We start from the raw sequence: 23,270 nt of genomic DNA, 5'->3' as shown, positions 1-23,270 counted from the left end.
TCCAGAAGGCTGGTCCCTCTGGTATTTGCAAGGCTGGCTCCTCCTCTTCTGGTCTCATCCTGAAGCACCTCTCACATCAACCCTCTGAGAGCTCCCTCGGGACCACCCAAGTCAACTCGGTTTCCCTGCTTCCCTGCTGCCCCCATCTCTGTTTACTTGCTTTATACTTACCACAGTCTAAACATTCTGTTTCCTTCTTTTCTGTCTTCTTACTACAAGGTTACTGCCACTGTATTCCCAGGGTCTAGCACGGTTTCTGGCACCAGGTCTATGCTCTGTAGATGTATGTTCAGCGTGTTCATTCACTTAACACTAGCCTGATTTTCTGTCTCTCTTCCATAGTAACAGCCTTTGGGTGAAATCGAAAGTTGGTTAAATGCCTTGGCGTCACCAATCGGATGTATCAGTTAGGTAATTTTGATGATGTCAATAAACTCAACTAATGACATAATGACTGAGACTTGCTTAAATTTCTGACTCAGACAAAAAACCAAAAGCTGAAGGGATGAGCTTACTGGTGGACCAGTTTCAAATCAACTCTGGCTAAGCTTCTCTCTGAATGAGAACTGCACAAAGGAGTACCACTTCCAGTCGAACTGACCTAGGGCCAGGAGCAGAGGTGGCACCAGAGCCTCGGAAAATGGAAACGCAGTGTTCCCAGAGCAGGACATCACATGATGATGGGGAGGAAGCCAGCAGGGGCTGCTGCACCGTGGGTGGACAGTTTCCTCGGCAAGAATCCTGGGCACACCTGGTTTCCGGCCTCAAACATTTTAAAACAACTGTTCTTATAAGGTCCACAGGTTCCTGCACCAAATCATTATCAGCCGTCTCATTTCATTCCACAGCAGAAAGATGAACTACTGTCATCAGCTTGCTTGCCCAGGGGACGTGGGCTTCAAGAACCCAGCCAGTGGAGCTCCTTGATGACGTTCTATCACAGGACAGTAGGAACGACTGGCCACAGGAAGCCACTCGCGTGGTCCCGGAGCAGGGTGGCACGACAAAAGTTTCCAAGGTCTTGCTCTGCTTGCGGTGAACTGGGAAGACACTGGCCAGCAGAAATGTGTGGCTCCTTAACTCACCTGTCTAGCTCTGTTTACCTGCCCGGGTGCTGAAACTAATCTGATTATTGAACTCCATCCCAATGAAAACGTTGTCCCACCAATTTTACTCAGTCCAGAGGTACAGTGATAACAATAGCTGCAAAAGCAAACAATTACTGAGCTCTTGCTAGGTTATTTTAAATGCCTTATAGTATCGATTCAACCCTCACAACAACCCTATGAAGTTGGTACAACTGATATCCTTATTTTCTGATGAGGAAACCGAGGCACAGGCGGGGTTAAGTGACTTGCCTGAGGTCACACAATTAGTAACAGTGGAGCTGGGATTTTAACCCAGGCAGTCTGGCTGCAGAGCTCCCGCTCATAGATGCTACTCGTTTCCAGGCAAACCTATAACATCCCGAAGGCTTCGGGGATAATCATACAAAGTTACCAAGGTAAATGGAACAACTGCACCACGAGGGACAAATGAGAAAGAGATGAACACATACAGGGAAGCGTTTCACACGTTCAGGCTCTGGACCTGTCTCTCCTGAAAATCCCAGCTGAAGGCAGTTTGACTGCCTCTCCATCCAGCTACAAATTTAATTATTCTCACCGCCTATATTTTCATTTTATTTTCTCTGCAAGGGATCTTGGGTCATTCCCTCTGGCTCCGGGCTGTGCACCTACCCTGCTATTTAAATAAACTTTAGAGATCAACGGACGTTTGGGCAACGTTTCTGAGCTTTTTATACAAGTTCTGTCATTGAAATGAATCCTGACAATAAAGATATGAAGAGGGTAGTATGGGTTTTCTCCCGTATGTTTTAATTTTTATCAAAGTTTAAGAAACTAAAAAGGCTTATATGCATAAAAACCACATACACTGGGCTTCCCTGGTGGCGCAGTGGTTGAGAGTCCACCTGCCGATGCAGGGGACGCGGGTTCGTGCCCCGGTCCGGGAAGATCCCACATGCCGCGGAGCGGCTGGGCCCGTGAGCCATGGCCGCTGAGCCTGCGCATCCGGAGCCTGTGCTCTGCAAAGGGAGAGGCCACAACCGTGAGAGGCCCACATACCGCCAAAAAAAAAAAAAAACCAAAACCACGCATACTTATAAGGCACGATGGCAACTGCCTGCCTCCCCACCCTCACTGCTCTGTGCTCACCATAAGCAGATGCGTTCGACTTTTGGTGTTTTTCCTGGTCTTCATCGCTCTGTTTCTTAGTCTTAAGAAATTCTTACGGCTACTCTTATTGCTACATTCTCATACCAACTCAGTCACTACTTATTAACATCTTGTTCTTACTAATATGGCTAAACCACATTTTCAATTAACGGTGGTCAGCGCTTACACTTTGAGAATGTAATTATCGTTCGACTAGAACCTGCAGCGCAATCTGTGAATACAGCCCCTTTCTTGTACAACTTTCTTTTTTTCTCCTAGATGTCATCATTTCCTTTTCTCCCACTAGCCTGGTTTCCGATGAACAATCCATCATGTTTATTTTTTTTTAACGGTTTTTGTTGTAGATCTAACCAGTAATTCTTTCCAGCGCTCAAACTTATCAGATAACTTACCAAACCTCCACACCCGGAGAGAAAAGTGGGTGTTTTCAGTGCTATTTTCACTGAAGAAAAAATCAAATCTCACACAGGTGAAGAGCTTGGCTCTACGTCCTCTAGAGACATGATTCATCTGATAGCAACCCCAGCATTCACTCCCTGGCAGCACTGCCTCTGGGGAAAGAAGATGTGCGGGCTGTGGCTGTACAGCTCCAGAGGGGGCCGCTCCCCCGCACGAGGATGAGAATGGGGCCCTGGAGGGAGGTGACACACAGATCCTGTAAAGAAAGGGAGGCTTCCCACCTCATCTTCAAATACTGTTCCTCATGGTCTTGCACTGCACTGGTTCCCCACCCCCGGTAGTATCGAATGGGACACTCTCTGTCCTTGTAGGTTGCCACTCTCTGTCTGGCCTTGTTTGTTTGATTCACGTTTAGCACCTGGCTTCTCTGCCTACCTATTAAGCGAAGCCACCATATCAGTGCCACCTCACCGTGGTCCCTGGGCTCTCATGTTAAGCACGGCCTTTCCCTAGGGGGGTCTCTCCATCACTGCCGCACCTGCCAATGGCAAGAAGCCACTCTGGTGCTCTTGTTTCCTAGTCCAAGCTCTTTTTGAGTCCTGTTGCATCTTGCAGGAGTGCCTCCAACTCAAGATAGGAGTGACGGCAGACACACCCAGGACCCAAAGAAAGGTTATGCTTTTCCTGCTGCACGGAGGCTTGCTTTGACAACTCACCTCTCAGACATTCCAAGGGAGGGGTGAACTCTCTCCAAAGCCCCTACGTTACAATATTTCTTGAAATACTCTGATATGTCAAAACTGAATGCTATATAGCACATGGTGCCCAACCAATGGAGGTGAAGAGCTGTCGCACTGATGATGGGTGACGTGGTACCTGACAGACTGCCCAAGCCCTGAACTTGTTCTACTCTCCCTGGTTATGATGCAAAAACAAGGGGACCAGGCGAGCAGAGAGTTGATGTGGAATCATATGGGGAAATTCTTCTAAATGAAAAAGTCGTTCCAGAAATATCAGGCTTAGATGCTAATGAGGCCTGAGTGGGGATTTCCTTTGGACTTTCTGCTGAAATTCAACCACGTAGCATTTTACTCTGAATTGAACAGCTGGGTCAGTCCTTAATTGACCCAAAAGATGACAAGCACCCCAAAAGAGGACACCAAATTCTGGCCAACTTCTGTTTAGTATAAAATGATCACGAAAAGATTCCAAAATTATTCTGTCAAAACTTTTCCAGTTGCAAGTGAATAAATCCAACTTAACCAAAATGACCAAAATGTACATATTAAGCACTATTGTAAGTGTCCAGGATAGAAACATGGTTGCCCAAGAAAGTACCTTGCTCTGTTTCCATCCAATAAAACTTTAGTTAGTGTAGATGTTCTAAACCAATGGTTTTCAAACTTCAGGTCTTGACCCATGAAACAGGATATCAGTTCAATGGATCATGACCAGCTTAGTTAAAAAAATAGGAGAGGCTAGAAAAGAGTGGAGAGTAAAGGTTAAGGATTGCTTCATGTGACTTCTTCTGTAGCTATTTATATGCAGAAGTGCACAAGTCTTGAGTCTTGATGTGTCCAAATGGATTTCTCACTGTGGGTAGGTTTGGCGAGCGCTGTGTTAAGCCCCAGACCACAACTGGAAGGCCCTTTGGCCGAGTCCTGCCCACAGACATGTTTTGTTTGGCCTACACAAAGATTTTTTTGAAGAGAAAGTTGAATCATTTGCCAACATTTAAGCATCTGGAGATTTTACATAAAAACCCCTATTTCTAGTCACTCTTGGAAATTGGAAGGCCTGGCCATGTGGCCTACATGCCTCCATTCCTAGTTTCGTGGGAACCAGGATAGAGCAACAGAGTGGCTTTTTGCTGTAGGGGGGTCCCTGCTGTCCAGTTTGTCCTAATCTCCATTCATTTGGGTCACCTGCCTGATTCTTGGAGGCATCTGTATGTACAGCCTTTGGTTCTAACCATCCTCAACTCAACCTGACCTGCACAGCCCTCCATTTACCCTTTCTCACGTTCACTGCAGTCACGTGACCAATAGTAGTTCCTGCCAAACTCAGCTGGCTGCGTTTCCTGCATTGCTTCTGTTTTGCCAGTTGGAAACCTTTCTCCCATTTCCCCTTTATCCACTTGTTGCACTCCTGTTCAACCTTCAAAGGCTTGCTTGCCATGACCTCCCAGGAGAGTTAGTCACTCCCTGCACTGCAGCCCCGTATTACTTTGAGTTCTCTGCTGCATACATTTCACATTATATCATAATCGTTTCTGTGTTTATGTTCCTTGCTAGAATGTGAGTGCTTTCAGGTCAAGAACTACATTGTATTTGTTTCTATACCTAGACTGCTCATCTCTTATTAGGTTCTGAATAAACATTTAAACAAGGATAACCACCTCCTGCACCCATACGCATCCTTCATCCACTTGTTAGTTCGTTCAACATTCACTGAGCACTTACTATGGAGCAGACACTGTACACTGAGTACGAATTGAATTAAACACCATCCCTAACAGGAAGAAATTAACAGAACCCTTCAAGGTCAATCTTAAATGCTTCCTTTTCTGTAAAGCCTTTTGTGATTCATTTGAAACACTAACTCTTCCTTCCTTTGAACCCCAAGAGAATACCATTTATATACCCCTTCTGATCACCTTATGTTGCCTCTCTTTTCAATCAGCACCCCTCCCCACACTGGCTAATTCATTAACCTACTGAAAGTAGGACCTTTTCAGTGTATCAGGTTACCCCCGATATGCCTTGTGGAGAGTAGACCTCAATAAATTTGTGATGCGCTCAAGAAGCCCGTTGCTATGGTTCATTGCTTCAGGCTGGGCTCTTCACACATGGCAGGACTGGCAGTGTCTTCCAGTTGAGCAGGTACAGCACCACTGAACCCAGTCCAGCAGATACCATTCCCACTGAGATGGGTGGTCCTCGACGGCTGTCCAGACAGGGCTCCCACGAGTGGCACACAGCAATCCAGCAGACACTCATCTAGCTCCACGTGTCACTTAGGGGACCCTCCACGGACCTGGGAACCCGCAGCTCCTGCCATTTTTCTGAGGGGTACTCAGCCCTCTCTCTCATTTCCCATCAGATACTCCACAGTGAAATAACCGTGCTACCTTTCTCTACCATTCTCTATTTGTCTTAATTTTTCTTGTTTCTCCCTGCACAATGTTTCAAATAGCATTGTGAATACAGACTGCTGAACAATCAATGTTGTTGAATGACAAGACAGAATCCAGACATCTAGAATACAGACCGATATAGCGGAGGTGGGTGAAATGCTCCAGGTTTTAATACTATGTTTTAGCTCCTCAGAGACTATCCTGGCTCCTTTGAAACTATCTTTTACAAAGGATTCCAAAAAGGTGTATGAACCCCAGTAAAAATGTTCACCTAACCCTTCTAGATTAGGAATGATGGTTACAGAATGGCACTCCTGTGCCATGACTCCCTGCCTTCCCCAAGTCAAGCTGAACGCCAACTTACTCCCAGGGAAAGGCACCTTGTAACTTCCTCCCATGCCCACTCTCTGCCCATCCAGTGTCATATACTGACAGCAGTCTCCTGGCCACTCAGATCTCCCAGAAGATATTTTTTTTAATGAACTATAGCTTTATTCTGCGACGCAGGAGAGTCAGAGTGAGAACAATGCTCTCGGCCTTCTCTTTGCTGTCTGCGTTGTAAGCAAGATAAATTAGCAAAAGAGAATGGAGAGGCTACTTATATAAAAGTTCTGACTTCTCTGCCTGGAAGGCTGATCATTTTACCCACAGAAACCATGGATTACCTAGACAGTGTCAGAGTATGATCCCCGGACCACAGGCGTCAACATCACCTGGGAATTGCTAGAAATGCAAAACCCCAGGCCCTTCCTCAGACTTACTGAATCAGAACTCTGGGAAGAGGACCTAGAAACCCCTGTTCTTACAAGCCTTCCAGGTGGTTCTGATGCCTGCTAACAGTTGAGAACCACTGCCCTAGATAGTAATTTCCCTGGAAGTCTTAAGAAAACCAGCATCTTCACAGTTAAGTCCAAGTATTCAAAGAAGTCAGCCTATTGGATTGCAGTGGGACACAGAAACTCAACCCTGGGGCCCCTCAGGGCACACTGGACCATAATAGCATTAATCATGTCAGTGTGAACACAAATACAACGTTTCAGAGAAAAGAGGTCATGCATACAAATATTCACCCTCCCCACTGTTAACGAAATTTGCCCTTGAATACACAGCTCCTGCCAGTTTGGGATAAACATACCTCTCCGTATGAGTCACCATCACACCAACACACAATGGAATAGGAAGCTGGGCTGGATTCTACTGTGGTGTGCCCAGATCAGGCTCAACCACAATGGGAAGAAATCCTGCACCGCTCACCCATCACTGAACCTTCTGAAAGGTCCTCTGACTCTAATGCTGGCCCAGGAAAATACTCAGCATTTCGGCTTTGGCATACGAGATGCAAACACTATGAGGGCCCTCCTGCCTGCCTCCCAGGAGCTGTGAATATGATGATGACGCAGAGAAGCCCCCTCCTCACAGAGAATCGGTGCACAAGATTTTGCTCTTGGTAGGGTGAGTCTCACTGAGGATGTCTTTTCTGCAGGACTTTGGAAAGTCAAGTTCTTGTTCTTTAAAAAAGGGTTTCTCCTAAATGTCCATCGACAGATGAATGGATAAAGAAGACCACCCATCTCAGTGGCCCAACCAGCTGAGATGTTCTCAAGAGAGGGTACATTTGTCAATGTGTTCCTTCTCTCAGATTTCTTTCCACATTCAGCCTTAAGTCGAATTGTGGAAACAAAGTCTTTTTTTTTCTCTCTCTGGATAAACATTTTTAGACGTCAGTGAGTAGGTGGCAGAGGGCAGGGATCTGTTGTGATTTTTTTTGTTTTTTAATGTGAAGTTCTTTCCCTTAGCGTTAGAAATCCCATCACCCAGACAGCCCTTCAGTTGTGAAGAAAACCAGAGCAGAGCCGTACTTCCTAGTGAGAGTAGTACTATTTCGTTTATAAAACAGTAAGAGAAATTCACGCTTGGTTTTTTTTTCCTTTCGAGTGGAATATGATGACAAAACTGGATCTCCTCTCCCTCCAAAGATTCAAAGTTCACAACTGAGCTGTGTGCATAAGTCACAGATCAAGACAATGTGTTCTGAAGCTTATAGCATCGTGGTGTCTCCCTAAATCAATAGCTTCCCTTTAGACCTTACTTAGGAAATATCCCTGTCATTGGTGTCCCTTGAAAAACTTGGGGCTTTTCGAGTTAAGGAAAAATGAAGAACCTAGACAATTCCAGGCACAGGTAGGGGTGGGGTAGGAAGCCTCAACCTGGTAAGCAGGGTTGGAAAACTGAATCTAGGAGAAGCTATTTTACACCAACAGGGGGCCTGGAAGGCAACTTGGATGGATAATGAATTATTATACTGCAGAGAACGATCTGTTCTCAGACTTCCCCAAGGATGCAACAGAAATGGATTTTGATTACATTAGGCAGCGTGCACGCGCCTGAGTGGGCAGTGTCTGTGTGGGTGTGGGTTTTGGAAAGAGTGGGTTTTGGAAGGAGTGCGATGGGGGGAAGAACAGATACCATTAGAGGCAACAACACGTGGCAACTCTAAATGTTGTTTGTTAAGACAATATATGAAGTCAACAACTCCTTAGGGAGAGACAGACACTCTTCCTTAAGTCATACAGGTGATGATTAAATTGTTGTATAATTTCTCTGGTGTTTACTTCAGTGTTCAGAGTAACTCTAGAAGAACATACAGAAGGGGTGGGCCTTTGTAAAGCACTGTTAGGAAGCAGAACTTGAGTTAGGTCTTGGGCGGATACAGAAAAGGAGACTATATATATTTCTTACCAGGACAGGAGGGGCAGAATGACCCAGGATGGAGAAGGAAGATACCGCCATGATTATTCAAATAGGAAAAGTGTGGGGGGAGGTACCATAAGTACAATTAGCACAGATTCTGGAGGCAGACAGGCCTGGGTAGAAAATCAGCTCTTCTACTTTCTCGCTAAGTGACCTCTGGCAAGTTTCTAAACTCCTGTGAACCCCCTCTTCCTCATCTATTCAAGGGGAGGAGTACCACTGACCTTGATGGTTTCAAAGATTAGAGACAATGTACGTAAGGCTTTCAACACAAAGCCTGCCAGTTAGTATATTTTCAATAACTGGCAGATTTAATAGTAACATTAAAAACAAAAACAGAACCTAGTGGCAGGGCAGGAATAAAGATGCAGACGTTGAGAACCGACTTGAGGACACAGGGAGGGTAGGGGAGGCTGGGACGAAGTGAGAGAGTGGCATGGACATATATACACTACCAAATGTAAAATAGATAGCTAGTGGGAAGCAGCCGCATAGCACAGGGAGATCAGCTCGGTGCTCTGTGACCACCTAGAGGGATGGGATAGGGAGGGTGGGAGGGAGACGCAAGAGGGAAGAGATATGGGAACATATGTTTATGTATAGCTGATTCACTTTGTTATAAAGCAGAAACTAACACACCATTGTAAAGCACTTATACTCCAATAAAGACGTAAGTAAATAAAGAAAGAAATAAAAGCACACACAAAAAAAACAAGATTGTCTTAGATAGCGGTGGGGAGGAGGTAATTTCAGGACTTGAGGAGAACCCTCAATGATTAGCAGGAAGCCTTGAACTTTACCTTGTCACTCATTTAGGTTTCTGAGCTGGAAATATGATGACATCAGCGTCCCAAGAGGATTACGTTGGTGCCAGTCTGTAGGACACATCTGAGACTCAGTACACTGCTGTTCTCAGAAGTTGCTAAGAAACAAGACTGCTCCATGTGTGTGTGTGTTTGTGTGTGTGTGTCTCATATACCTGAATGTCAGGTGGAGGGTGAACGTCTCTCCACTGAGGGTGAACTACAATGAGTTTCACTGGGTCCTGCTCGACCTTAAAAGCAAGTTGGGGGACTTCCCTGGTGGCGCAGTGGTTAAGAATCTGCCTGCCAACACAGGGGACACGGGTTCGATCCCTGGTCCGGGAAGATCCCACATGCCATGGAGCAACTAAGCCCGTGCGCCACAACTACTGAGCCCACGTGCCACAACTACTGAAGCCCGTGTGCCTAGAGCCCGTGCTCCACAACAAGAGAAGACACCACAACGAGAAGCCCGCGCACCGCAACGAAGAGAAAGTAGCCCCCGCTCGCCGCAACTAGAGAAAGCCCACGTGCAGCAATGAAGACCCAATGCAGCCAAAATAAATAAATAAATTTATTTAAAAAATAAATAAAAGCAAGTTGGGTCATCTAACGGTGACAGAAAACTTCTGAGAAACAAAATAAACAAAAAATGATTTGCTCAAATGTAGAGCTCTGTCCTTGATGTGACTCCCTTGCTGCTAAATTTTTATCCTCTTACATGATTTCCAAACCCCATAAGGCCCCCCTTATTGTTTAAATAAATGAGTGTTTACACAACGTAATCTCTAGTATTTGCTTATTCTTGTTTTCTCTAACAAAAAGGAATAATAAATCCCTTTTGTGTTCATTTTTAAAACTTGTACTAGAACACACGTAAGCTAGGCAATGACAGTTTTTAAATGAGTAGAGTGGGCTCTGGAGTTGAGGCTGATGAAAGTGTATTCAGGAAGACAGATACTGACTGATAAACCCACAAAATCTCTCCTGCTTCTTTGTTATAGGACACAGCAAGGGTAAGACGCTGTTGAACGCGTCAGAGAAATAACCACTTCATCAAGATTCCCAGATCAATAAGTCTCTGCAACTGGAAATGGGTGGGCACCTGGTTAGGAGAAGAGAAGAGAAGGAGGGTCAAAGCATGTTGGTAAATGTCAGTCCACACCTGTAGAGGTGTGATCTGCCAGCATGCTTTCTTTCTAGTCAGTGTCAACCCCAAGCCGAGAGATACTTGGAAACTTTACCTAGGAGAGAGAATGGTGGTGCAAACCGGTGGGAGCTAAACCATCTCTAAGTGGTGAGCAACAGGCAATCTACGTCACTCCTTCAGAGGGCTTCCCACGTTCCTCAGGATGGACGCTGCCGTGATCCAAGCTCGCTCAAGGCTGATTCATGTCAGCTCCAGGAGAAAGGAAGAAGCTAGGCCTCTCTGGCAGCAAGAGAAAATGGAGAGGACTAGAAAGGTCTCAGAATCAGGAAGACACAGGTTCTGGATCCAGCTCTGACAACAGGCCAACCTGTTTCAACTGTAAGAATCTACGATGGGCAGGCACCAAGCTATGAACTGGAAGATTAAAGAGAGAGACACAGGGCTGCTGCTGAGACGCTCGCTGTCTAGTGACGGAGCCAATGGGTGTCCACACGCTGTAGTAAATGCAGACACTGAGCCATGTTCTGCTTTGATGGAACACAGAGGATGAGCGCTTGGTCCAATTACCCGCTGTGTGATTTTGAGCAATTTACCTACCCTTTCTGAAGCCCCATTTTCTCACTCTAGGATGAATGTCTGGACTGCATGCTTTCCTGTGCCCTTCTCGCTTTAAAAGCTATAATGAAATTCCTTTCTTCCCACGGAAGAAAGCTTGTGTACCCACCAAAAACCCTGCCTTCCCCTGCTGTTGGCTGAGGTCAATGCAATCAGGAAGCTGGGAGACAGAAGTGGAGACGGACACAGACCTCAAAATAAAAAAGGAACAGCCTTTAATCAGTGGCTAAGGGCTAAGATAATACTAGTATGTGACCTCTCGGTGCCCTGTCCAAAGTGTTCCAGTCAGAAAGTGGCTACTGACTTGTAAAGCAAATGTGAACCCAGGCAATCCGAGCTTTGGGAAGTCTGCAATGACTTAAAAAGAGCTGCTATTCGGAGACCACTGATCTATAATACATTCACCACATACAGCAAGTCTGGAGCTTCCACGGACCCCTGGGGGATGGAATCGGGAAGTGGCTTTTACAATCCCCTTTCCCATCACTCATAAATTACTCCTGTTGGGGAAACAAACTCAAATCCATTAGCAATAGAGATTAGAGCCAGGTTGTTTCTCTCCTCTGTGGGAGAGGTAAAAATGAAGGGACCTGACCTTGATTAAATGTCAACATATTTATCTGTTACTCTGAGGGTTCCTGGTATCACCCCAAAAAGAGAGGAAACATTATTAGAGGCACCTATATTCACACCAAATCATTTCACTCAATTACCCCTTAGTCCATGAAAAACCAAAGCAAAACAACGTGATTTATGAAAGATACACAGGAGCAGAATGGATGGAGCAGAAGCTGTTTCTCTTTGTCCTAAGGTGTGGTCTTAATACAGTTAGCTGTCATGATCCTATTTCTCCATCCATCCATTAGCATAATAAACCTGAACTGAGTTTCCAGCAATAGGGATCAATTTGAGTTCAGCACATTCACCTAATATTTATTCCCTGTAGGGGCTTTACGAGAAAGTACATAAAGATAAATCACTGAAATGTTCAAGACAGCCCCCGAAGAGCAGACATCTGTGTTTATGGAGAAAAGTACGTCCACAGTCAGAAAATGTGGTAGAATAAATCCAAGCTTACCAAAAAAGCAAAATTAAACGGTGGTTACTCACACTATCAAATCATGTTGTAAAGGTCCCGAAGACACATTAAGGGAAAAAATCAAGTCACAGAAAATGATCAAAGAATGATTCTTTTAAAATACTATCTACCTATCTATCTATCTATCTCTCATCTATCTATCTTATTCCTGTCTAGGTCTAAAAGGAGGCACAGTAACTATTAACAATTTTGCCTCAAGAGAGAAAGGGGAGTTGAGGTGTACAGGGTAGGGGCAAGGAGATTTCATCTTTCATTCTCTAGTCTCCTGTGACATTTCACTTTTCTTAACGTAAGACATATTTATATATTACATGGATAATTAAAATCAAACACTGTTGTGCTCTTTTATATTTCCCAGATAAACAAATAATTTAAACTACAAGTCAATTCTGAAAGATTTAACTTCCATTTCAGGACCACACCCAGTGCATAAATACTGCACACCTGTGCAGAGCCTGATTGCCCTCTCCCTTTTTACTTTCTTCTTAAGACATAATCTGTCACCTTTGACATGTTAAGCATCCTTTAAGGTGTTTGGAGGAGTGATTAGGGATGCCGCTGAAATGACAGGTTATTAGAGTGGCACACCTGGAACCTTTAAGACAGCCCGCTTCGAACTTCCAGCCAGTCCAGCTAGGCTTGGGCAGATGCCCAAACAGCACAGACGTGGTAGAAGGGTCCTTTCATTACACATCTTCATTAATTTATTGATTTGGGTGGGGGTAAGTGAGGAAGAATGGAGGCTAGGATGAGGGCAGGAAGGCAAGGCTCAAACACAACCAAAAATTCAAAATGCAATGTCAGGCAAAAGAGACGCACGCCCGGGAGCTCGGCTGTGCAAACACTCCAGAAATAGGATGTGCTTCTGACGACGCCGTGGCTAAATGAAAGGTTCTTGATGAAGTAAGTCTCCCTTCTGTGGAAACCCAGACATCACAATACAGATTCTTAAACCAGGAACATGTCTGCCCGGCTTTCCATTGATCATCCCCCATTAGGTGGCCGAGCCCTGAAGCACCTGTCCAACTTCTGCAACCATGCACAGTGATCGATATTTATAATTACCTTTCTCCTTCACCATGGCAACCAGGGCCTTTGGAGAGCACCGCCGAAGGAAACAGGAACAAAGTCTAGGAGTGGGAGCGCCCCTAGGCAGGCAGCTCGGCTGCGGCAGAGGCAGCGAGGAAGAGCCGGGGCATCCACTTGCCAAGTCCGGGGCTTCTTTCTAAAATCCCGCCCCCCGTCTGGAAGGCCGAGCTCCGGTGCCCGCCCCAGCGATCGCAGCCGAGTGGTGGCCGCGCCCTGCTGCGGGGGGGGCCTGGGGGGGGGGACGCTGCCCTTCGGCCTCAGCCACTCACTACAGCTGCTGCTGTAACAAATGCAAAATTCCAGTGTCCTAATCTCTGGTCACTGACACCACGTAGCATTCCTCGTGCCGTGCCGGGAAAACGGGCACCAAAATGCGCTGGAGCCCTGGCCCCCTCCTGGGGTCTGATAAATGATTGCCAGAAGAGGGGGGCCGAGGGGCAAGCCAGGGACTGTTCCAATAAGGAAAACTAGTCAATTGTTAGCTTATTAGTCTCCTATTACTGCTGCTGTCAATTCAGCTTCTTTCAGACCAACTGAATAGATAAAATTAGCCTTGGCAGCTCACGCAGCTCAATATCAAAAAAACAAACAACCCAATCCCAAAATGGGCAGAAGACCTAAACAGACATTTCTCCAAAGAAGATATACAGACTGCCAACAAACACAAGAAAGAATGCTCAACATCACTAATCATTAGAGAAATGCAAATCAAAACCACAATGAGGTATCACCTCACACCGGTCAGAATGGCCATCATCAAAAAATCTACAAACAATAAATGCTGGAGAGGGTGTGGAAAAAAGGGAACCCTCTTGCACTGTTGGTGGGAATGTAAATTGATACAGCCACTATGGAGAACAGTATGGAGGGTCCTTAAAAAACTAAAAATAGAACTACCATATGACCCAGTAATCCCACTACTGGGCATATACCCTGAGAAAACCATAATTCAGAGAGTCATGTACCAAAATGTTCATTGCAGCTCTATTTACAATAGTCCGGAGATGGAAACAACCTAAGTGTACATCATCGGATGAATGGATAAAGAAGATGTGGCACATACATACAATGGAATATTACTCAGCCATAAAAAGAAAAGAAATTGAGTTATTTGTAGTGAGGTGGATGGACCTAGAGTCTGTCATACAGAGTGAAGTAAGTCAGAAAGGGAAAAACAAATACCGTATGCTAACACATATATATGGAATCTAAAAAAAAAAAGGTTCTGAAGAACCTAGGGGCAGGACAGGAATAAAGACGCAGACGTAGAGAAGGGACTTGAGGACACGGGGAGGGGGAAGGGTAAGCTGGGATCAAGTGAGAGAGAGGCATGGACATATATACACTACCAAATGTAAAACAGATAGCTAGTGGGAAGCAGCTGCATAGCACAGGGAGATCAGCTCGGTGCTTTGTGACCACCTAGAGGGGTGGGATAGGGACAGTAGGAAGGAGATGCAAGAGGGAGGAGATATGGGGATATATGTATATGTATAGCTGATTCACTTTGTTATACAGCAGAAACTAACACACCATTGTAAAGCAATTATACTCCAGTAAAGATGTTAAAAAAAAAAAGTGAAAGGGTAACCTTTCTATTTTTATTGTAGAAACTGCGATTTAAATCTATGCAAGTAAATATGTGTTCAATTCCTACCCCCCAAAATAAATAAATAAATAAAATTAGGCTTGGTAGAAAAATAATGCTAGGGTGCCTTCAAGCTCATTTTCTTCAACTTTTAAGGTCCTGGAGGCTGAGTTATAACGAAAAATGAATAATGACATTGGATTTGTGATTTGCCCTGCTGCTCCCCGACCCCTTTCCTGAAATGGGAGGAGCGGGGGACCGACCGGACAATGAGAGGGAGTCTGGGAAGAGGCTCTTTCAGGATTCCATTCCTCATCCAGGATCAAAGTAAAAATCTGAGTTATCCAGGTAGGATTCTGACTTCCCCCTTCTTTAGAGTTTTCTAGACAAGCCCCTCTTGGGCTGTGTCTATGTGAGGGAGGAACCCTCCCAGCCACAAAGTGCAGGGCAGTCACCCCTGCACCGCTCACCAGCCTAAGTCTGCTCCAGCAGTGGCAGTGAAACCTGACAAGTGACAAGGCTTTCGATTTCTGACCCGCAGGAGCACACGCTGGTCTCACGGGAGCAGGTGACTTCCGGGGGGGGTGGTGGAGGCTGGGGTCACTAAGCCGACGCCCACCCCATTCCAGCACCTGTCTCCGAAATCCAGATTGTTTGCTTGCTCTCCCCACCACGTGGGAGAGATGTGATGAGCAAGAGACACAAAGGCAGATGCCGTGGCTCGGAGAGAGCAGCAGATGGACAAGCCGCCCTGCAAAACCCGAACGCACAGCCAGGATTCGACTGTTTTACTGCAAATATTGTACCGTGTTGGGTCTAAGAGAGCTGGGGTGACAGAAAGGAATGAAGTCAATCAACGTGCCTCATCTTTGCCTCCGAGGTTGTTTATAGCTGAAATGACGTTGGGTGGGGCTGGTTTTCTGCCGGGTAACAGTGGCAGAGCTCAAGCAGCTGTGACATTCCTACATCTGTGATTCAGGGCTTTACTATTAATAGCCTGGGCATCTCTGCCTGTAAGAAAGGGCTAATAAGGCCCCTCCAACCCATGGGTCGTCATTTCTATGACACAAACTTCTCCCACGGTCCTCCCTGACCCCACTGCAGCCCCATAGGGTCATGTTTTTCCTAAGTCAGCAGCCAGCTGGAGTGTGAGCTCTATAGAGCCTTTAAGCGGCTTCTCTAACCTCCATTCATAAATAAGAGCCAAGCATGAGAGCAGCACGACCTCAGGTCGAGAGGGATGGGCAGGGCTCAAGAGCAGGAGGGACAAGCCCTTTCTATCCCCGAAAGTTCACGGCTAGCACTGCACGGTCTACTTCTCTCATCCCTAACATCCTCAGAGCCTGCAAGGAGATGCGGACAAGCAAAATTAAACTCGGAGAACTGGAATTAGTTTGGTGCTGTGAGCCTAGCAGGTGAATTTATTTTATTATATTTTTGCTGCATCAATAGATTAGCCCCTCACGGAGGCACTCCCTCTCTCACCCTCTCTCTCTCCCCTCCCGCCCCACACCCCATGGAATGTGACGCTAAAACACCATTGTGTTTCTAGTCCAAACCAAATCATACATAAATATTCTGGATACTGTAAATGCAATTAGTTCAATGTCTCTTTTATTCAGGGTGACCATTTTTAATCCTGAGATTTCAGTTTATTAACCAAACTGATTTATTACAGCTCTGAACCTACCTGTATACCTTTGTGGGTAAACTGCGCAGAAACCCTGGTTGAGGAAGGCTCACTGGCCGCTTTGGAGACTACGCCAGCAGAGTAACAGCTGGTGCCTATTCATTTCCAGAGAAGCCTTTTCCAAAGGAAAATACTACATAGTGGTTCAGAGCGATTGCCCCCCTCCTGTGTTTTCCATGGAAAGAATTTTCCTGTACCACAGTCAGAGGGAATGAGTCACCAGCATTTAGTTGCTAAACAACAGTCATATAGCTAAAGTCCCCCCAACAGTCAGACACTGCTACTTTAGGATAAAAGCATCCACCCTACACTTTTAAGATAACCAAAGAGGGTATTACTAAAGTTATTTTTGGAATGTGGCAGAGTAAGACCAAATTGTTTTTGTCTCCAGCCTCAGGGCCAAATAATTAAGAGCTTTGAGAACAGAAGCAAAGCATAGATATTTTCTACTTTACAGTTAGTTAAAGCTACGAGAAGTGCAGCAACATAAATGAAGGAAAAAATAAAAAATGTACAGTTCATAAGACAGCAGGACTTTTTATTGTTATTTCTAGAGAAGATTTCCAAAGAACTTATCTCAATCTCATTCCACTCAGATGAGATAAGGCTTCATAATACAGACACCAACCCGTGGGTTCATTTGTTGTTTTATTCCCCCAAACTGACTCACTGCTGCCTTGTCATTCACTCACAAAATGAAGCCAGGGTTGTCCACAAGTGACCAAAGGACAGAAACCATTTTGTTGCAGAGAAAAGCTTTGTGAGCACACAGCCACTCTTGGCAAAAAATCAAGAGTACATCACTTCCAAAGAAGCCATGCCAGTTAAGGGGGAAATGTGAAAACCAGAAAACAAGCAACCTGATGGAGTCCACATCTTCACTGCTCTCTCCTACAGAGCCGCGGATTGCCTATGGCCTGTGCATCCACAGGGCAGGAATTTCAGGACCCCTCCATGGCCACCCATCCTTCAACACCTTTGGACTCATTGGCAGAAGAGTGCTCAAAATCCTCTCTAGCAGAATCCAGCTGAAGGAAAACTTGAGAATGAGTTTGTTATTTGCTTTCCATTTAATGTTTACATCTACCAACCTCACTGCAGATATTTATGGGGCATCTACGGTACGTCAAGTACTGGGCTGGCAATACCAAAACAGGAAGAGAGAAATCACTGCTCTGGAGTTGCTTACCATCTAGTGGAGGAGATGCTCACACACAAAAACTCTCAACCCAGTTAGGAAGGTGGTAAGACAGAAGTGGGGGGACTTCCCTGGTGGTGCAGTGGTTAAGAATCCACCTGCCAATGCAGGGGACACGGGTTCGATCCCTGGTCCGGGAAGATCCCACATGCCATGGAGCAACTAAACCCATGCGCCACAACTACTGAGCCTGCGCTCTAGAGCCCACGAGCCACAACTACTGAGCCCACGTGCTGCAACTACTGAAGCCCAGGCGCCTAGAGCCCATGCTCCACAACGAGAGAAGCCACCACAATGAGAAGCCCGCACACTGCAACAAAGAGTAGCCCCAGCTCGCCGCAACTAGAGAAAGCCCGCGCACAGCAATGAAGACCCGATGCAGCCAAAAAAAAAAAAAGACAGAAGTGGGTGCACAGGGTGCAGAGCAGTACTGAGCCCAATCTGGGGAGTCAGGAGAGGCTTCTAGGAGGAGTAAAGAAGTAAGAGAGGGGTGACAAATGAAGAAAGGGGGAAAGATCATTCCATGGCCTCCCCTTGGGACGAGGTATCAAGCTCACTGTTCAAGAGGAATGGGGAGAGGTTCAAACTAAGGCCAGGGTGGCAGATCATGGAGGGCTCTGAATGCCACACTAAGGACGATGGACATTAGAAGTGATGTGATGAGAGTCTCAAACCTGAGCTACCTATTTCTTTACCAATTAAGTTCAAAATACTTTGGGTGCATTTCAAAGTCTGCCATGATGTGTTTCCAACCATACCTCCTCCTTCCTCCAAATTGGATTGTGTTGGTGTGTGCATGTCCCGTGTTTAGCAGACATGCCCAGAAAGTGTCTATGTTTATTAGTGTACTTAAATATTTCCCTGAGAAATAGAATAAAATGACAGCCAGGCACATCCCACACATAGCACTTTAAGTAGCACAAAGCATTTGGGATTGGCTTATCCTCCTGTAGTAATGGCTTCATGTCCACAATGAGGCTGTGAGCTCCATGAAGGGAAGGAGGTTTTCATGCTTTGCTAGACTCCCAAGAGTGCAGCCTGCAGACCTCCAGGGATAAAAAAAATACGAGGGATGCTTTAAATGCATACACCTGGTCCCATCCAAGGTCTGATGATTCAGATTTTCGGGGATGGGGCTTGAGCTGCACCAGCTCCTTAAGTGTTGAAGGACCACTGACTGGCCTAGCACATGGGCCTGCATCACAGGAAGTAAATGAACATGAAATTTACAAACATAGCTATAGCCCATGCTGCCACATCTAAAAAACAACCTCCATCTTCTCAGTTGGCTGAAATAACAATCATCCTGACATTCACGGCAATCTGCATGAAAATTTATTAGTAGTGATGATTCCAAAGTTTCCTACAGTCTGACACAAACTCCTAAATGTCTGATCTCTCTTGATCCCACTCTCATGTTTTCAACGGGAATTCTTAGGATTTTTTCCATGCGAATCTCACAGAATCAATGCCCAGCAAACTTCTTTTCCATGAGTTCTTCAAGTAGAATTATTTTACATTTGTATCCAAAACTTCCCTATGGTCCTTCTCAGAAGCGAGTTCTGAGTTTGGACCTAAACAACAGGTTGCAGCTTGGGAAAAATTACTAAGGTATATTTAAAGCTCTCTATAAATAATCCACTAAAGATATAAACTGCAGAGGGAGCACAAAACAAGCCTTTTTCCTGAAAGTGTACTGGAATCTATTACTGGAATTCAAAGGATCTTTTGATAGTACAGAGAGTTTCATGAATTTTAGCCTAATTTCAGGCACACGAGAAGTTCACACAAGAAGTACAGAAATACCTTTGAATTACTTGGGAAAAAAGGCTTTTTTTCCCCCTAACAATTTACTCTTGGCTTTATCTTTTCCCCTAATATTTTCTAGGTAGAAATACAGCTATTGGGAAAGAAAAACGGTCATTTCCTATCATCTGGAGCTGTGATGCCTTTCCTAGCAACACCCCCTTCTTTCTGGTACTTAATGTCACCAGTGCTCTGAATTTTACTACACTGCAATGAAGGACTTATATGTCTATTTTTGCAAAAGATTGTGGGCTCTCTGAGGGAAGGGATCACACGTGAATATCTGTATTCACATAGTGATAGGCACAAAGTAGGAATGTGACATTTGATGAATTCTAAGGAATAAATGTCACTGGCTTACCATAGTAAGTCAAAATGCTAAGTATTCATTTTTATATCAAAAAGGCTGATTTAAAAATCTTACTCAAGTAAATTAAAAGTAAATTCAGTGTCTTATATATAAATCAATTTAGTGGTTGCTTGAAAGTATTTGCCAAGATGCAAACCAATAATTCACCGTGGGGAGAAATGAGTTGAAAGGAACTTAACTAGGTAGCATCTTACAAAGTCTCCTTAATAACTAATCCTAAGTACCACTTTTGTTGCCATTTACAGAGGGCTTATTATGTGTCAGCTACCATTCTACTCTCTTTACATTCATTTATCACCTCATTTAATCCTCCTAACAACTGGATAAGATAATGTTATTATCTTTACACTTGAGGGAAGAGGCTTGTCAGAATCCAAAGCCATGGGCCCTCCCTTTGCTTTGTTGGGTCTCTTGCTTTGTTGGGTCTTTTGCTTTGCTGGGTCTTCATTCCACAGAGGTCATGAAAGAGTCGCCATTCCCCTGTTCCCAACTACACACACACACACACACACACACACACACACACACACAGAGACATTTTTTGAGTCAAGATGCACTCAATGTACATCAACTTCTTTGGCGTTTCCAGAAGACCTGACACAATGGAAACGATGTTCCATTTTGCCTTGTCTGTATAAAATGATCTTCTCTCCTGATACCTTATCCTTCATTGGCTCTTGAATGTCTTATGATAGGACCTGCCAGGTGAATCGCATCCCCTTGGCCTGTTGGGCTTATCCTTGGCTGGACAGGGGAAGATGGTTTGCCCAGATCCACATTCTCGAGTCTTTGAAGTTGCAATTCAATCATCTACCCTGTCTAATCATCCTCAAGGAACAGCATTCCTGTGGTCTACATAGAGAGAAAACTAAAAACATGTTACGGGGGGTGGTCACAGAATTCTTGCAAAGTTGACAAAGCCTCCATTTGCCCCCTTCCCTCTAATTAGGCCCTGGCACACTCCCAGAAAATAACCTCTCTCACATTCTCCTGGGACATTTCAGCCATCGTCTCAGGGACAGGCCGAATAAAGCGTGCAAAGTGCATGGCCACTAGTGCATGTGCTTCCACAGGAAAACCAGCACTGTCACCCAACACACACCTCTGTGAGCTCCTCCAGCTCTCAGGACCGAGAGAGAAGGGACCATGCAACCGACCCTCTGGCTTGTGAAAAACTATAACTTGTATGAAAAAAAAATAGGCATTAGCTTCACATTGAGATGAAAACTAAAGTCCTAAGGCAGACTTGTCCAAGGTTACACAATTACTTGGAAATGGCCAAAACCCCTGGGGTCTTACCTCCTACCTGTGGTTATTTTGTCATGCTAACTGGCCACACAGGCAACCTGATCAAACAGCCAGGATTTGAGCTCCAGCTCTGCCACAGGCTCAGGGGCCTCGGGCATGTTATTTTCTCTCTGGGTTTCAGCAGTCTCATCTGTGGACGGTAGTAACATGCTCCACTTGTGAGGCTGTGGTGAGGACAGGGCTGGCTTCCTGGGCGAGCGACCTGGGAAGCTGTGTAGGAACCTGTGCTCAGATGGGCCCTCCATTTGGTTTAATGCTCTGCTCTTGTTATATTGAGATTTGTAAGAATTTTACTTTGAGCTTGTGTTTTATAAGTGAGGTTGGATGGGACAATGGAGCATGCGTGTGCGCAGACGAGAGAGGTACAGGATGTGTGTCTGCATTCCTGCTGCCCCCTTCACAGGTGGTATTTGCGATGCCCCCTGAGCTCCCAATTCCAGTGGACTCGTGATGCGTGGGAATTCAGGGAGTGCAAGGGAAGTGTGTCACATCTACGACTGAACAAACAGCAGCACTGAGAGGTCACTTTCCATCCAAACCACAATGCAAAAAAGAAGGCAAGGGGTTCAAGGAAACACAAACGACCAAGGGACCCTATCATATCCTTTCTGACTCATGTAACTTCCCTATTGAGCCAACCACTTACACTGAAAATGATGACATAGAAGCAAAAGGAAAGATAGGACAACCTACTGCCCCCTTTCCCTTCCGTCCTTCCTTACCCATCAGTAAGCCAAAGGTAGAGAGTGTCGCAAGAACGCACACGCATCCAAGAAGTTAAATAAAAACAGTTGAGCTATTTGGGTTCAGAATTCCCACGCTTCTGGAAAGAATGAAATACATATGCATCTACGATCTATGAAATATAAATTGCGCAATTTCACAAACGAGTTCAGTGCTCTTATATTTGAGTTTAAAATGAGCGGTGCACAGTGTAAACATGAAAGGTCAAACTTCATGTCAACAATGTAAAATTTTACTTTATTTAGGACAACATTAAATAGCAAATAAAAACATTATGACAAGGTGAGAAAGAGTCTGTGGAATAAAGAAAAAAAGCTTTATATTGTAGTACCTTTAAAGGCACTTTACTCCTGCACTTTGAACCAGGGGTCTCACATTTTCCTTTTGCACTGGACCCTGCAAATTATGTACCTGGTACTGGGTGAGGCTGAAAGAGGCTCTCTATGAAATGAAAGGGCCTGGCATCCAGAAGGAGCTCAAGGAAGGTAATAACGATTGTTATTTCTTAGTTTCTCACTGCTTCATCAATTTACAACAAAAAGAGGATAATGGAAAACTGAAAAGCTCAAGTTTTCAAAACCATTCTGGGCTACAGGGAGCCTTTTCTTATCAAATGTGGGGAATCTTACTTACAATGCCTTAAAGAATTTAGACCCCCTCCTGATACCTTGACACATGACCTTTGCTGCCATATGAAAAAGGCAGTGTGATGCCAACCACCCAAGAAACACTGGACTCCAAGGTTAGGAAACCTCCCCAGGAAGACAGTTAACCTCAGCCCACTCACTCATTCAGGAAATACTTACTGAGTGCTTACTAAGTGTCAGGAACTGCTCTAGGTGCTGGGATACGGCTGTAAGGGCAACAGACGAAAATCCTTGCTGTGATGGAGCTTACATTCTAGTTGTGTGTGTGTGGTTGATATAATAAAATATACATATATATATATATCATATGATATAGATGATAGAAGTGCTAAGTATTATGGAGAAAAATCAAGGCTGGAGAAAAATCAAGGCTGGAGAAAGAGAGTTGGGGGAAGGAGCTGTGGTTTGAAGTGAGTGGCCGAGGAAGGCCTCTTTGAGAAAGTGTCATTTGCACAAACGTGAAGGAGGTGGGGGAGTAGCCATATGGATATTTGAGGAAAGAGCATCTCAGACAAGTGAACAATAAGAGCAAAGGTCTGAAGGAGGGAGGTGACCTGGTGTGTTCAAGGAGTGAGAGCCGGAGTGAGGTTAGAGAAGAGGAAGAGTTAGGCCCCTCCCTATCAGTCATGTGAGGACCTTG

General features: G+C 45.1%; 1 protein-coding gene across 5 annotated transcripts in view; it reads right to left on the bottom strand.

Annotated features, from left to right (window-relative positions):
• ABLIM1 (actin binding LIM protein 1) overlaps positions 1-23,270 on the bottom strand; it is a 318,168-nt gene that overhangs the window by 167,386 nt on the left and 127,512 nt on the right. Inside the window, exon 1 of one of the 5 annotated variants that reach the window (XM_079899550.1) lies at positions 13,256-13,481. The exons of the other annotated variants lie outside the window; for them this stretch is intronic. Coding sequence (XP_079755676.1) covers positions 13,256-13,271 — 16 coding nt within the window. The 5' untranslated portion in view covers positions 13,272-13,481. Of the gene's footprint in view, positions 1-13,255; positions 13,482-23,270 lie in introns of those variants that run through there. 5 annotated transcript variants of the gene reach the window in all.

This window comes from Stenella coeruleoalba, assembly GCF_951394435.1.
Source record: "Stenella coeruleoalba genome assembly, chromosome: 16".
NCBI lineage: Eukaryota > Metazoa > Chordata > Mammalia > Artiodactyla > Delphinidae > Stenella > Stenella coeruleoalba.
The sequence above is the reverse complement of the archived record's forward strand: the minus strand, read 5'-3'. Positions and strand labels throughout refer to the sequence as shown.